General features: G+C 44.4%; 2 protein-coding genes across 10 annotated transcripts in view; both read right to left on the reverse strand.

Moving 5' to 3' along the window:
• Nucleotides 1–5,851, reverse strand: part of hzg (CTD small phosphatase herzog) — a 28,024-nt gene extending 22,173 nt beyond the window's left edge. For 3 of the 9 annotated variants that reach the window (XM_022816375.2, XM_086973908.1, XM_022816370.2), the window contains exons 1-2: nucleotides 1,136–5,851; nucleotides 58–734 (exon numbers count right to left, since the gene is read on the reverse strand). In XM_022816375.2, coding sequence (XP_022672110.1) covers nucleotides 58–169 — 112 coding nt within the window. In that variant the 5' untranslated portion in view covers nucleotides 170–734; nucleotides 1,136–5,851. The remainder of the gene's footprint in view (nucleotides 1–57; nucleotides 735–1,135) is intronic. The other 6 variants (XM_086973907.1, XM_022816374.2, XM_086973906.1 and 3 more) reach the window with 6 other exon arrangements.
• A 1,026-nt stretch (nucleotides 5,852–6,877) lies between these two features.
• On the reverse strand, nucleotides 6,878–13,913 carry eIF3a (eukaryotic translation initiation factor 3 subunit a). The gene is made up of 9 exons (XM_022816361.2): nucleotides 13,708–13,913; nucleotides 12,037–12,122; nucleotides 11,674–11,778; nucleotides 11,136–11,264; nucleotides 10,595–10,897; nucleotides 10,169–10,417; nucleotides 8,705–9,946; nucleotides 8,233–8,535; nucleotides 6,878–7,821 (listed from the first exon to the last, which is right to left on the reverse strand). The coding sequence occupies exons 1-9, from the start codon at nucleotides 13,754–13,756 to the stop codon at nucleotides 7,078–7,080; spliced, it is 3,210 nt and encodes a 1,069-aa protein (XP_022672096.1). The 5' UTR covers nucleotides 13,757–13,913; the 3' UTR covers nucleotides 6,878–7,077.
• Nucleotides 13,914–13,991: the final 78 nt, after the last annotated feature.

Consider the following 13,991-nt stretch of genomic DNA (forward strand, 5'->3'; position numbering starts at 1 on the left):
ATTATAATACTAGCAATGATTGTTGTAATAATACTAGGTATTGCTGCAACTACTAACCTTTGGTTGTGACAGCAGCAGCAGCAGCAGCAGCTGCAGCTGGGGGAGGGGGAAAGGTCGCAAGAGGTTCCTCGTCCCTCTGCACCTGAGTTATCACTCCACTGGGATCCATTTTTTCTTTTTTGCTGTCACAAAATATCTGATATCGCTGGCCCCCCCCCCCGTATTCGTAAGGGGTGGCGACAGCGGCAGGTACAACAGCAGCCGCGATGGCAGCACCAGCAGCAGCTGCTGCTATCCTCAACAGCACACCAGCACAATAATAAGAACAGCAATAAAACCGAATCCCTCCCGTCACTACTTTGATCCCTGCTCACAGCGAACGGCACCAGCAACACATCCGTAAGGGAAGCACTCTTAAGCACTCTTCCAATGCACTCTACACCATGCCACCGTTAAAACAATCACCATTACTGGACGATGACAACAACGTCAATAACAACAACAGCAACAACAACAACAGCACCACCGCTACGAAGAGCAATGTACGACGACGCCGGCGCCGATGCTGATAATGGCACTCGATAAATACTAAGTACTATTCAGTCTAGCCCGTTACAGTGGACGTGGTGCTACCCTACAATATTGTAGTTGTTGTTGTTGTTGCCAACATTGTTGAAGTTGATCTTCACGGCGCCATTAGACACTTCAAGCGACTTCCGTTCTGTTTTCGAAATCTGGAATTCAATGAAAACATCCACCAAAACACAATTCAGCCTATATTCTATGACATCGTTTCGTTTTCAAGTAATCGTCTACTGTGACATGCTGACAATAAATACATAAAATCTTCGTGACGAACGCTAATTGGATTTTTGTATCACATAGAAAAGTACTCAACGAGAACAGACTCTGTTTCTGGAAAGCTATCAACAATGAAAATCAGAGCCTCTGAGCTTATCGAGAGTGTTGCAAGCCGGATATGTCAGATAGCTAACTTAGCCAATAGAGAAAAATCTGAAGTTCGTTTGTGAAGAACACGCAGGCCAGTACACCGGCAAAATTTCACTTCAGTGGTTATCGTGTTGCTAAACAGTGAAATTCAAGTTCGAGAGCACGTTATACTCAATCAACTTACATTAACTTAAATGTAATGACTTTCTTAATGCCACTTAATTGGAAATTATTTATGTAGTTCGTATGATTACAAGCAAATACCGAAGCAGCTGCGTAGGATAATACAAACAGAATGAGATAGGTGGTGAAGATATATGTGTTGCTATTAGTGTAAGAAGGATAAAATTGACACTCTAGTCGAAAAATCGCTGATTGTCACTGGAGTCGTTATCGCTACGATCGTCGCCGCGTTATCAATTGTGCATCATTAGCACGGTACCATTTGCTCCTTTTTCACTCGCACACCGTTTAACCAGTGGAGCACTGCGACTGCGGCGTTTGTCGGTACCGCCGACGCTGGTTTAGGACGAACGAACGAACGAACGAACGAACTCAACATGGCAACGACGACATCATAATCATCAGCCTCGTTTTCCCAATCAGTATCGGCATTACGTTAGATGTTATTATGATATTACTAAGGCTGTGCCGCCGATGATTCATTTTGGGTGGCCCTTGAAATGGAAGGAATTTTTCTGTAGATAACAGCGTACTTTCGCTGGTGCCTCAAATCAATAGCGATGAAGTGAGCAAATGATTAGTTACCGATGGAAAAAGTCATAACGATAACGGCTAACTTTTCAGAGAAAAGAGTATTTGAGTTAGGATTCGTGCTCTCTCTCTCTCTCTCTCTCTCTCTCTCTCTCGCCAGATATACAAGCTTTGACCATCTATGATCAAAGTTTGCAAATGAAACTCCAGATCGAGTGCTAAACGACCCTTCCTAGCGTTAGCGTAATTTTCTTCGGATGGATGGCATCAATGGACGACATTACAAACTTTCGGATGAAGTATTCGTTTGGATCGTCATAATCTGTTTTTTATATTGAAACAGTTTGTTGTTGGCGAACATCGACTGCTTATTACCGCATTATACCGCTCAAAAAAGGTAGATGGGCAAGTGCCGGTTGGAGCGGTCGCGAGCGACTGACTGTGTCGGTGGGTAAGTAATAATTGCAGTAGTAGTAGTACTAGAAGTAGAAGTGAGCGACAGGACGACACTGGCCTTTAACCAAGCGCCTCACCGCCTGACGCTGTATGCAGCCTAACAGACCAGTAGGTGGTCAAAATCAATGCATTGACCGATAGTCCAGTTGAGCAATTGTTGATAGAAAGGTGAATGCGTCTTTGTTGGGGCAGCCGCGCAGTCGCTATGATACACTGTCAATGGAACAAGCAGCAGCTCCAGCAGTAGCTGCTGACTAACTAAACTTTGTTGTTGTAGTTGTAGCATTGACGTAAATAGCCTTTGGGGCAACGAAGCCTGCTTCCGTCCGACGCTCGCCTTCCGGCTCTCTGTTTTTCACTTTACCTTGACGCTGCCGTTGTTGCTAATCTTCTTTTTCGAGGGTTTGCCTCTCGAATCGAGGAGTTCGAGTGAGTCGATCGGCGTTTACATTAATTAACTCGCTGTTTCCTGTCACGCCACAGCCGATGGCTGTCCGACCGAAGCCGTTTCGTAGCCAATCAGCTAACAAACTGACGAAAAAAATGTGGAACCAAACAAACAAACCACGGACAAAGAAGCCGAACGAGCAATGAACCAGAGAACAAAGAAACAAATCGAACGTATGAGTAACGTTCTAGACGTAGCGCTGTTGCTCAATGGTATTGTTTTTACTGACTGAGCTAACAGCAGCAGCAGCAGCAGCAGCAGCAGCAGCAGCAGCAGCAGCAGCAGCAGATGAAACCGGCCATGGGGTTGCAATGAGCACTGTAGTAAATGAATAGAGGAGCTCCACAGACACCCACTTCAAGGCGGAGCTCGTGAACGAACTTTTTAAACAGGGAGCACATTTTTGCCACATAATACACTCACTATTTTGATCGTTTGAAGAAACTCGGTAAGCTCTTTAAGTCGGTCCCCCCTTCACAGTCACTGGGTCGTTATTAACACCGGTCGCAATTGTGGTTCTCCATTCGAAATTCCTTCTCAAGGCGAAATGAACTGAATGTAACTGGGAACGCCTGACGCCGCATGTGGCGCTGACATTTTCGCGATGGTATAGCTTCCTTTGTGTTGTGCTTTTGCCGTCGTTGTAGACAATTATTCAATGAATATATTTGTAGTAGTAGCTCTACTAGTGATAATAATTAATTAGCTTGACTAGTTTCTATTCTAACCGACATCCCTTTTTATCCTGGTGCAGCAGACCATCGGTGACGAATTTCCAAGCGTCTACTATCGCACGTCTGCAGGTACTTCACTCGTCGTCGAGTTGTTGTTGTCGTCGATACTGTATAACTTGCAGCTGAAGCGGTAACGGCCATGCAACCTGGTTCGTGTAACGATACAACAAACATTGGCCATATATCGATGCATATATGCACACACGGCACAGGCACACTCAGACTAAACTCCGTGATAATATGTCTATATGTATGTACGGAGTTTCTTCCTTTTATCTTTCTTCTGCCCTATCCACTGCCCCTTCCGGATGTCTCAAACACAAGGCAACGACGACGACGACGATGATTGGCTCAGGCGATATCTAAACCAGCAAAAACAATCCCTTGATTTGATATCATGCAATACCTTATGGTGCGGATACTGACACCAACAATCGGTGTTTAATAATGATGATCGTTATGGCGATGATGATGAAAAAGTGAAGAAGGAGGAACAAACAGAGAACGGGATTGCTGCGGTAGGGCTAGTCATCACTGCCGCCGTCGTCGTCGTCATCGCTGTTGTTGTTGTTGTTGTTGCTGCTGCTGCTGCTTCTGTTGTTGTTGTTGTTGCTGTTGTCGTCGCCGCCGTCTTCGTAGTGAAAGTGGTTTCTGGGCAGAAGGGGTTGGTGATGACAGTAGCTGCAGGGGAAGAATGATTCCTCGACGGCGTCATATAGCGGCGATATGCGTTGTTCACCGCGGTCATCCTCTGTATCATATATCGTTAATAATGAAAATATCGAATTTGCTAGTTGCTCTGATGCCGCCTCCGTCACCGCGTCTGCTACCTTCGATGCTGTTGTCGCTGTTGATTATGATAGTAATGATTACGGTGTTATTGTTGCTTTTTTTCCAGCTGTTGTTGTTGTTGTTGTTCGAAATGCTACTATTGGTGCCGCTCCCGCAATTGTTCTTCTTTTTCGCATATCCTCGACGAGGGAACAGCGTGACATTCTGACGTCGCTTTGCCGCTAGTGAGAAACAACAGAGTGAGTTGCCGCTGGTTTACTGTCGTTGCTGTGGTGATCGCAGGTTCAAGTGTCATAGTTCAGTTATAAAGGGATGGACATCGGGAGGTCGCTAACGGCGAGCGTGAAAAAGGAAGAGGGGGAGGAGGAGAAGGAGGAGGAGGAGTAGTAGGAGGAGAAGAAGAAGAGGGCGACGTTCGCACACAGGGAACCATGAGGGCAGACAGTGACCGAAGGGGCGAAACACCTCACATAACTAGCATGACCAAACGCATCATCATTTGTCGTTGATATTGTTTACCGCGGCAGCGTCCCACTCAATTGCATTTGGAAGTCGATTATTTTTTGAGGCGAACACGGTTAGAAGAAAACTGCGGCGGCGGCGGCGGCGGCGGCGACGACGACGACGACGACGACGACGACGACGACGACGATGACGACGACGACGGAGAACAACAACACCATCATTCTACACAGTTGTAGTAGTTAATATTGCCTTTGTACTGGAAGTGGCTTGGGCAGCGTACGAGTAGCTAATTTTTGCTTTTGGTGTTTTGCGTCTTGTTATTGCTGTTGTTGTTGCTGCTGCTGCTGCTGCTGCTGCTGCTGCTGCTGCTGCTGTACCGATAAATGGTGTACAACACGGTGAAATTTACGGCAATGACTAATGCTCAACGGAACCCCAACTGCTCCTTGTCTCGTAGTAGGCGGCGACGATGACGACGACGGCGGCGATAAATCAATTGCGACTCGATTGAATTAGAGCTGTAGCAGCATCAGCAGCGCTGCTGTCGATCGCTTGTACTCGTTCAGCGAGCCAGTACTGGTTGCGGCAGCGGCAAATGTAGCAGACACAATTCTACTTAGAATGTATTCTGGCAATGGTTGTAGTGGAATAGCAGTTGCAGTTGTCGCCGTTGTGAGTAGTAGCAGCAACAGCAGCAGCAGCAGCAGCAGCAGCAGCAGCAGCAGCACACGACCTACCAGCGTAAACAAATCCTTTGGCAACGACGTTCTTTGCCCACTGCCGTCTTTGTGTTCCGTCTCGTCCCTCCGTTCGGATACTGAGACGAATGAAGGCATTGTTTATTTACGCCCTTGAGGCGCGGGCGATGTGACTGCCGGAGGAGAGGGTGAATACAATTGTCAGCTACAGAAAACAAACGACGACGACGACGACGACGACGACGACGAAAAGCAGCAAGAGAAAAAGCTGGAGGTATCACGGGCTAGCGTGAGCTACCATCGCCGTTGAAGCACGCCACACCGTTTGCCATGACCTAGGTAACGATGACGGCAAAACATACCGTCACAAAAGCAACATTTTGTTTCTACTGTTGTATGACTGAAGTAGCATTTTGTTCGCTATGTGGCTTATTAACACAGCGATAATCGATGAAATTATTTTAGCCAAGAACCTATGACGAAGATTAGCAGAAAACAAAACTCTTCTGCAACATATACTGCTAGGACAGAAAATGGACGCTACCATCACGTCGAACACCACCACCCTGATCAAATTTGCCTAGTCGCTAAGCTTGGCCTGTAACACTAGTCATGGTTACGCAAGGTTTAGGCTTAGGGGGTTAGAAGAAGATGTGGCTTTTAGCCATCAGCCCAGTCGGGTTTGATAAATTAATGAAATAAAATCTATATTAAGATACAGTACCGTTTTGAATTTTTAAATAAGCTAGATTCAAAGTCTATCATCTCTGCAATTTTTATCGAGATAAACAATATTCTTGCTTTCACAGAATGTGTATATATATACATATATACACACATTCTGTGAGTAAGTCATAAAATTTTCATAAGTCCTAGCATTTTCCTTCAGAAAAGACACGTTTATTTGAAATTTTGATTCTATCTCACTGTCACAACATGCACAGGGGTCGGAAAGTCAGACCCTCAGCTTTATAGCAATGTGTAAATGTGTACGTCAACTAAAACTAAGCCATCTTATTGTCACATGTTGTTGTTAATAACGTGTTACATGTGGATGTTCTTTAAAAAAAACTGACAATTTTTTTTCAGCACTTTTCGGATGAAACATGGTGTCGACATATGCACAACATTGGGCATTCATGCTATAGTTTTAATAGGATAGATTATATGCGTCAACGGCATGACTGTCTTCAGTCGATCTTTTATCGTAAATGAAAAAATTGTGCTGAGCCCATTTCGGCTGCATGATATAAGTTTTTATCCGCAGTGGCAATGGTTCTTTTCGACGGTAGCTATAAGTGGATTTGAACTCATATTTCCTAAATATGCATAAACGTAAACTCATTTTCCTATCAATATTTTCTGCTTATGTCCTTGAAGGTAATTCCAAGAATTAAAACGAATATGATTTCAAATTTTAGCGGGATAATTTTGGGAACGCTCTCCTTGAGACGTCGTTTATGTATTACACACATATACTTGTATTTAGTTATTCACTCTCTTTACCTGATGCACGCCTCATTAAACCTCCGTAGCACTTTTAATTATCTCCTATTGATTATATTTCGCTCATATTTTGTTCTTGCCTAAAGCTACAACTAAAAACAAAACACAATAGATTCGAGTCCGCAATCATTTACTAAAATTTATTCGATGAAACGAAGGGCCGAAGCACAGACCCGCCGGACGTCTAGACGACAAGTATGTGTATATAAGTCAGATGCAGTAAAGCCGGCCTTATCGTATATCATGAGGCCGATCGCAATACGGCTGATCGACGCAAGCTGCTTTGCCGTCTGCACATCCACGTTAGTTGGATCTAACTCTTCCTCCAATTGTCGCTTGTCACGTCGGAGGAAGGCGCAAAACTTCGGTTATCTCTGCGTCCATCCCTGTCGCGTTCACGGTCTCTATCTTGTCCTCCTCTTGTGTCCTGTCGACCCTGACCAACGCCCCCACTCCTTCTCCAGTAGGACTCACTAACACCGCCACCACGATCCATAGTACCTCCCCTATTACCTCCGCGGCCGAAGTCCCCTCTATCGATATCTCGGTTGTCTCTACGTTGTCCCGTAAGAGGTCCTGTCTTCTCGCGCCAGTTGCTGCTGAGTGAAGCATCATTCCGCGCTCCGAGTGCGGAACCGCTGCCGGTCCCGCTCCCTGAAGTCCAGCGTCCGCCGTCTCTGTCCCGATCCCTGTCTGCTCGAGATCCGTCGGTGAGAGAAATAGGTCGTCGCCAGTGCTGTTGTTGCTGTGCTCTTGACGAAGGTCCATCTCCTTCCCGAGAACGTCCTCCGGCAGCAGCTCCAGCAGCTGCAGCAATCGCCTGAATCTTTTCTTGTCTTTCACGTTCGCGCTGCTCTTGTTCTTCCTGTTCCTGTTTCTTCTGCTGAGCCATTTTCTCTTCAATTTCAAGTTCGCGTTGACGTTGTTTAAGTTCAGCAGCTTTACGGGCGGCCCTCTCTTCCTCTTCAATTCTGCGCAGTTCGGCCTCCTCAGCCTCTTTACGCTTCCGTTCCTTTTCGGCGCGATACTTTTCGCGACGTTCCTGAATACGTTGTTGCTGTAAATGAACAAAACAAAGATCAAGCAGCTGCGTAAAGACGGGTACTCGTAAGCTATTCGTCAGGTCCTAAGAACGTAGTTAGTTCCAAGTCTGAAATATTATGCCTTTAAACTGGCCTTATGTTTGACCTAGGTCACATAACGGGCCAGTTACTACGACGCTGGAAATACTTGAAGACTGATCGAGATAACTTGATATTGGTAAAGACAACTACCGCGTAGCTTCCTCCATATTTTTGTTTCCTTTACGTAGTCTTATGCGATATAAGCTCATTTTCACATACCTTTGACTTATCGCTGTAACTGATATTCTAAGGGATTCTTTACCGACACGGATAGCAAACTATAAACATAACCTATAGCCCAACCCTTTTTTAAAATCTGTAGAGTTCAGTCATACACGGTGTACCTTTCTTTCGGCTAGCCGTTTAGCTTTCTCGCTCGCAAGCCTGGCATCGAATTCCTGCTTAAGTTTCTTGTACTCTTCGTAACGTTCAGCCTGCAGCTTCTGTATGAAGCGCTCCTTGTCCTCGGCCATGCGGCTCAGCCTTCGCTTCTGCTCCATGGCCAAGTGACGTTCGGCAATAGCGCGCTCCACCCTTTCATGCTCCAGCTCATCCCAAAGCTTACGTCTTTCCGCGTCGCGACGGGCAAACTCCTTTTCCAAGAGAGGAATCTCTTCTAAACGCTTGGCACGTTCCATATGATCAATCTGCAACACAGTGATTTGTAAATAAATACAATAATCGGTCTATTACATTAGTTTTTCGTTCAACGAACTAATTTTGAATGATACACATCTACAATATTATTGTTGAAGTCTCTAGATAGAAAGATTTCTGAATAAGTACACTACGACTGAACTCTAATTTGTCTCAAACCTTGCGTTCTTGTTTGTGCATGCGCTGTTGCAGCTCGCGACGCTCCTTGGTCCAGTGATCGAGCTGAATCTGCTGTATATCTTCGGTGTTCATACGTTCCAGCATTTGCTCTTCAATACTTTCGATCATTTTAGCACCAAACTCAGTACGCTTGAGCGCTTCTATTTTTTCTGCCATCATTTTTTTACGTCGCTCCTCTTCTTCGCGTGCCATACGTAGGCCTTCACGTTCCTCCGCCTCCTTCTTAAGGCGTGCCGCTTCGGCCTCCCGAAGCCGCAGCTGGCGACGTTCCTCTTCTTGGCGTTCGGCCTCTTCACGCGCGAGACTCTTGTTCTCAAGTTCTTCTTTGCGTTTTTCAATTTTCGATTGCCTTTCGAGAATTTTGCGCTGTTCGCGTTTCCATCCAGCCAGATAAGCTTTGTGCAACTCCTGACGGAGGCTTTTGCGCTCAGCCTGAATACGCTCTGGCTGAATGACGTCAACGCTTTGACGCAATACCCGATATAGCTTCTCGAGTTGTGAACGAATAAGGTCCGATGGCATGGCCTGCAGATAAGGCCCTCCTTGGTCAATTGTCTCTTCGCGTTGCGAAATCGAAAGCTCAGTGCCGAAGTGCAGGGCTTGCCGCTTATGGTCGATACGCACCTGTAGGCTGTGTCTCCGTACAGCATCAACGACAGCCGCCTCCAGTTCAAAAGCATCAATCATCGGGCAAAGCTCGAGCACGCGAGTGATTGAAATCGACTCGTACACCTGAGCAATCTCACGCAGCAAACGACAGACCATCATTGCCTTGAGGCCCTTAAGATAAACGGTGAGCTCATCGCAAGGAGGTGTGGTAGCGCCTTCTTTTAAGCCGTCTTTACCGGCTTCGCCTACCGCTGGCGCAGTTGAGGTCGACCATTCGTTGATGAACTCGAAAACCTTACTGACCCCCGCGCACAGTTTAAGCGGATCGAAATCGGTTTCAAACAGTGCATACAGTTTTTGAATTTCTTTCGGGGCCAGACTGACGATATTTAACCGCTGTAGATCTCTAACGAGTGTGTGCCTTGATGGCGGATTAGCTAATCCAAGTAGGTTGGCTAAAACCCGCACATTCTTGTCCATCACTGCCTCATCGGTTTCGACGAGGTTATCCATCTCGGGGCGTGTTGCTGGCAGAGGAGTTGCCAGAGTAGCGAGAACAGCGCGTGCAGCCAAACGTCGTAATTCTTCACTTGTAATACTCTTTTTCAGATCCTGCACAAAGTATAAAGAAAAATACATTTTGATAGACTGTAAATTGGACTTTTACTTTACAAAGAATGGCTTTACGACTTATGTTCTAGAATTTAGGGCACCAGCGCAAAGAAATAATGCATAAGTACTGTTTCAGACAGCTTTACTATGTAGTAGTCTAGTACTAAGCATTAATTACTCTGTCTTAATGAAATCTCCAACGTGTAAAAAGTCGATTTATACCTTGACGAGGTTAAGGTGCTTAAGCAAAGCTGAAGCATGGAAAAGTCCATTGCCGGCCTTCAGAAAAACGAGAGCCAAGCGCTGGTAATAACCGGCCATCAACGGGGGCTTTGTGGACTTCTTTGAAAGACACATCATAGCATGAATGTCTTCAGCCGCTTTGTATGCTTCCTGCCACAGTTCCATCTTAATGGCCATATCAAGCTGGGTCAGACGGGTTTCCAAGTGCATCTGTTGAGTCTCTGCCGCCTACAAAAGTTCAGTTTGTCACACATGTTTGTTCATTGGGTTCTACGCTTGTAAGAACAGCATAACAATACGTGGTTGCAATACGTGGTCTTTTTTATATGCACGAAACAACTTGTAAAATAGACAAACCGTGGGTTAATTGGTGCTAGCTCTAGGATAATACGTTGCTCAATATACCTGGAGGTTGATTGCTGTCGCTTGTTGCGGGAAACGGTGAATATGGGCTAGATGACCACGGAGATTGTCGCACAGCTTTCGGAACTCGGTCTTGCGAGCATAGTTGACGCAGAACCGAAACGCTGCCTGAGCGATATCGTGATAGAGACGTTCAACACGCGAGTTGTTTCTCAGGAGTTCTAAACATTGGCGATACGATTCCCATAGAAACTTTACCCACGGCGTCAGAAGGACTCGATCACTGCGCTCCTGGTTGCCCTCACTCGAAACTGCCGATAGGAGGAGATTCTCAGGAGTTGCCACCTAATGGAAAAGGAGTGTGTGACCAAGCGCCCATGCATCGAACTTACCACGTGTAGTTCCGCAAGCATTCTTGACGAAAAAAAGATTATGATTTTGATTTTCTGTTTTTCTATAAGTCTACTATACCAGTACAATACTAAAGTAGATTTATCGGGTTATCGAGCAGTTATGGCTATATTTATTAATATGTATATGTAAATAGAGAACAGATTGATTTATTTATCAAGTTAGTACAAACCTGGTCAAGATCGTCAACCATCGTGGTCTCCAGAACAGCCTGAGCGCTTTCCTTTCGAGCAGCCTCGGTTTTAGCTTCTGCTAGAGCAAGATATTCCTTTACGACTTGTTCTAATGACGCGATGTTCACCTAAACGGTGCCACGGCGTTGAAGTAGATTACCACGTAAGATATTGGTATAATAGGACGTCCCCGTTTACAGGCACTGTCGTTCTGTAGAAGTATTGTCGGCAGACTTGCGAGACCGGCGTAACTTTTTAACTGTTTCGCCGGCAACTGGAATGCCGTTTTGTATTTATTCTACCTGGACAATTCACTTCACCAATTATTAGAATCTGACCGGCAAAGAAAGCGCCCAGGATAAAGTGATTCCTCTTTTCACTAACCATTGTCCCCACCGCCAACAAAATCATCCCGATTTCTTTCTATTATCTATAAATACAAATAAATTTAGCGTATATATATATTCATGGTTTGCGCAACGAACATATCAGACATCTCATCTCCACGTTAGTATATTGTAAGCATGATTATTTTACCTGTTGGCAGATGATTCGATATTGAAAAAGTCCCTCCTTCGCAAGATGACTTTTCTTGAGATCGACACATAGCTCCAGGTACAGTTTCATAATTGGTTCGTGGACCTGCAATGTTATTATTCATCAGTGTTGTTAATATTTTTCTCAGAGGCTTCGCTTTGATAGTTTGACAACACTTGATAAAAGTGCTATCTTTTGATGTAAATCTTTCATAAATAAACAGATACTTCATTTCAAACCATATAATCCATTACTAGAGTGATAATAAATTATTACTCCAAAACAATAATATGCCAGCCGGTGAAATCGGATGAATTGAACGTGATAAGTAAGCCTGTCCGATAACGAGAATGTTTCTTCTACCTTTTGCCATGTTCGGTGCTTGCGTGACTTGATAACATCGTAAAGCGCATCAAGCGCCGATGCTTTTTTGCCAACATCAATGAACTCTGAAGATAGAAGAGAAAAACAACATCGATTAGAGAGCTAGAATCCAACTCATTTGTGTTATTCAAGCCAAAGGCTGACACCTCCTGGGTTAGAGGTGCGAAATCTACAATGCCATTCAGATCCGCCGATATTTAATTTGAGTAAATTAAGCATGTAAACTTAATTAATTGTATATGATTTTGCGAGCAGTCGTTCACGAACAAACATCATATTTTAGCTGAAACGGCACTCTTAGGCTTTTTTTTTTTTTTTTTTTCTTTTTCGAAATTGTGAGACAACGGACAGAAACATAGAGGCAATTACAAAGATCCACATGTGCTATGTTTTGTTATACTTTGAATTAGTGTTGCAAATACTATTGCAGAACGGGCATTTAGCCCGTGAGTATTACCAAATGTTCACCAAGTTATACTACGAAACGAAAAAGTAAGTCATCATAATTCTCGTGCGTCAGATAACATGACTAGACTGAACTACCTTTGCTTAGCTTGATTGCCCTTTTTTGTATGTATTTTAATTTTGTTATTAATTATTTGCACAGTCTTTAATTAAAACGACAATTGGCATAGTTTCGGCTAGTGTACTTTATGTCTCTCGACTTAACTCATATAACAGACAGACGGAAAAGCTGGCATAAAGCCAGAAACCGTTTTGGCCCTGCTGCTTTACTACTGCCAAGCGCACATACATACCTAGACAACAGTATTTACTACAGGCTAGTCGCGTACGCAAAGATAAGTCACCATCATTAATATTCCTTAAGTTAGTAATTGCGGAATATGAAAAATACACTAAACTGAGATATCAACTCGGACTGAAATTGACCCCCGATCGATACGAAATTCGCGTCACCGTTTATTGCTAATTGTAGCAAGGCGGTAGAGTTTTTACCGGCTGTTATTGTTGCTTTTGTGTTTTGTTACAATGGGCGTGTGTAACGTATCTACGTACACATGGTTACAACTCAAGCCGAGTCCTCTTATTTTAGTGGGTATTAATTTATATTCATGTAGTTTTTCAATATGCAGTTAGAATGAGTAGAGTACTTAACTAGATCGAGGCGTTTGGCAAAAGTTTTCTACTGACACCAAACAGCGGAAATGGTCTTTTGGACATTAGTCAAGCGAATAATTCGTGTAGCTTGTCAAAGCTTTCTCGGTTCGATGTCTAAAATCTCAGAATTTTCAAGTTAATTAAATTCGACTCAATTTTAGGATCGTATTGGAACCAGCTGAAATGTCGTCCTCTGAGTTTCACTATACCATAGACTGCTTGTTAGTTATTTAATTAGCAGAAAGGGCGAAAGGGAGTTTCGGGAAAAATCATTTCGATGTGTTGTAGAATACCGTATTCACCACATTTACAGTCAATGCCGCGTCAGACTTAGGATAGTACTTCATTGAATTATATCACGGCACAGTTAACGTTCTTTCCATATGAGCTAAATATATATTATTGTGTCTATATGAGAACATATTGACGAAACGTGGCGAAGCCGGCAGCCGCTCGTGTTGGCATCCCAGCTAGGGCAACTGTATGGGGCTGTCTGTGTACAAGGAGATTTTTAATCACGGTAGTGTCTACCTTGTGCCCTTTTTAGGGCATTCTCCGGCCGTTGAAAATAAATCGGCATTTTGACGCCGTCGCCACTTTAGTAGGCGTCGCACACAAGTGAATCGAACGGTGCCTGTTTGCACCGGATTCGCAAGAAAAATTACGTTCAACACACGCTCACTGCCGCTGCACACCAACGAGGTACAAGATGGCGGAAAAAATAACATTCATTAGCGCCAATGTTTTACATGGAAGCTTCACGTCAGTTACCGAGACATAACGATATCATAGAAGCTTAGCGCCTATTCCAGCTG

The sequence above is a fragment of the Varroa destructor genome, unplaced genomic scaffold (assembly GCF_002443255.2).
Source record: "Varroa destructor unplaced genomic scaffold, Vdes_3.0 BEIS01000007.1, whole genome shotgun sequence".
Lineage (NCBI taxonomy): Eukaryota > Metazoa > Arthropoda > Arachnida > Mesostigmata > Varroidae > Varroa > Varroa destructor.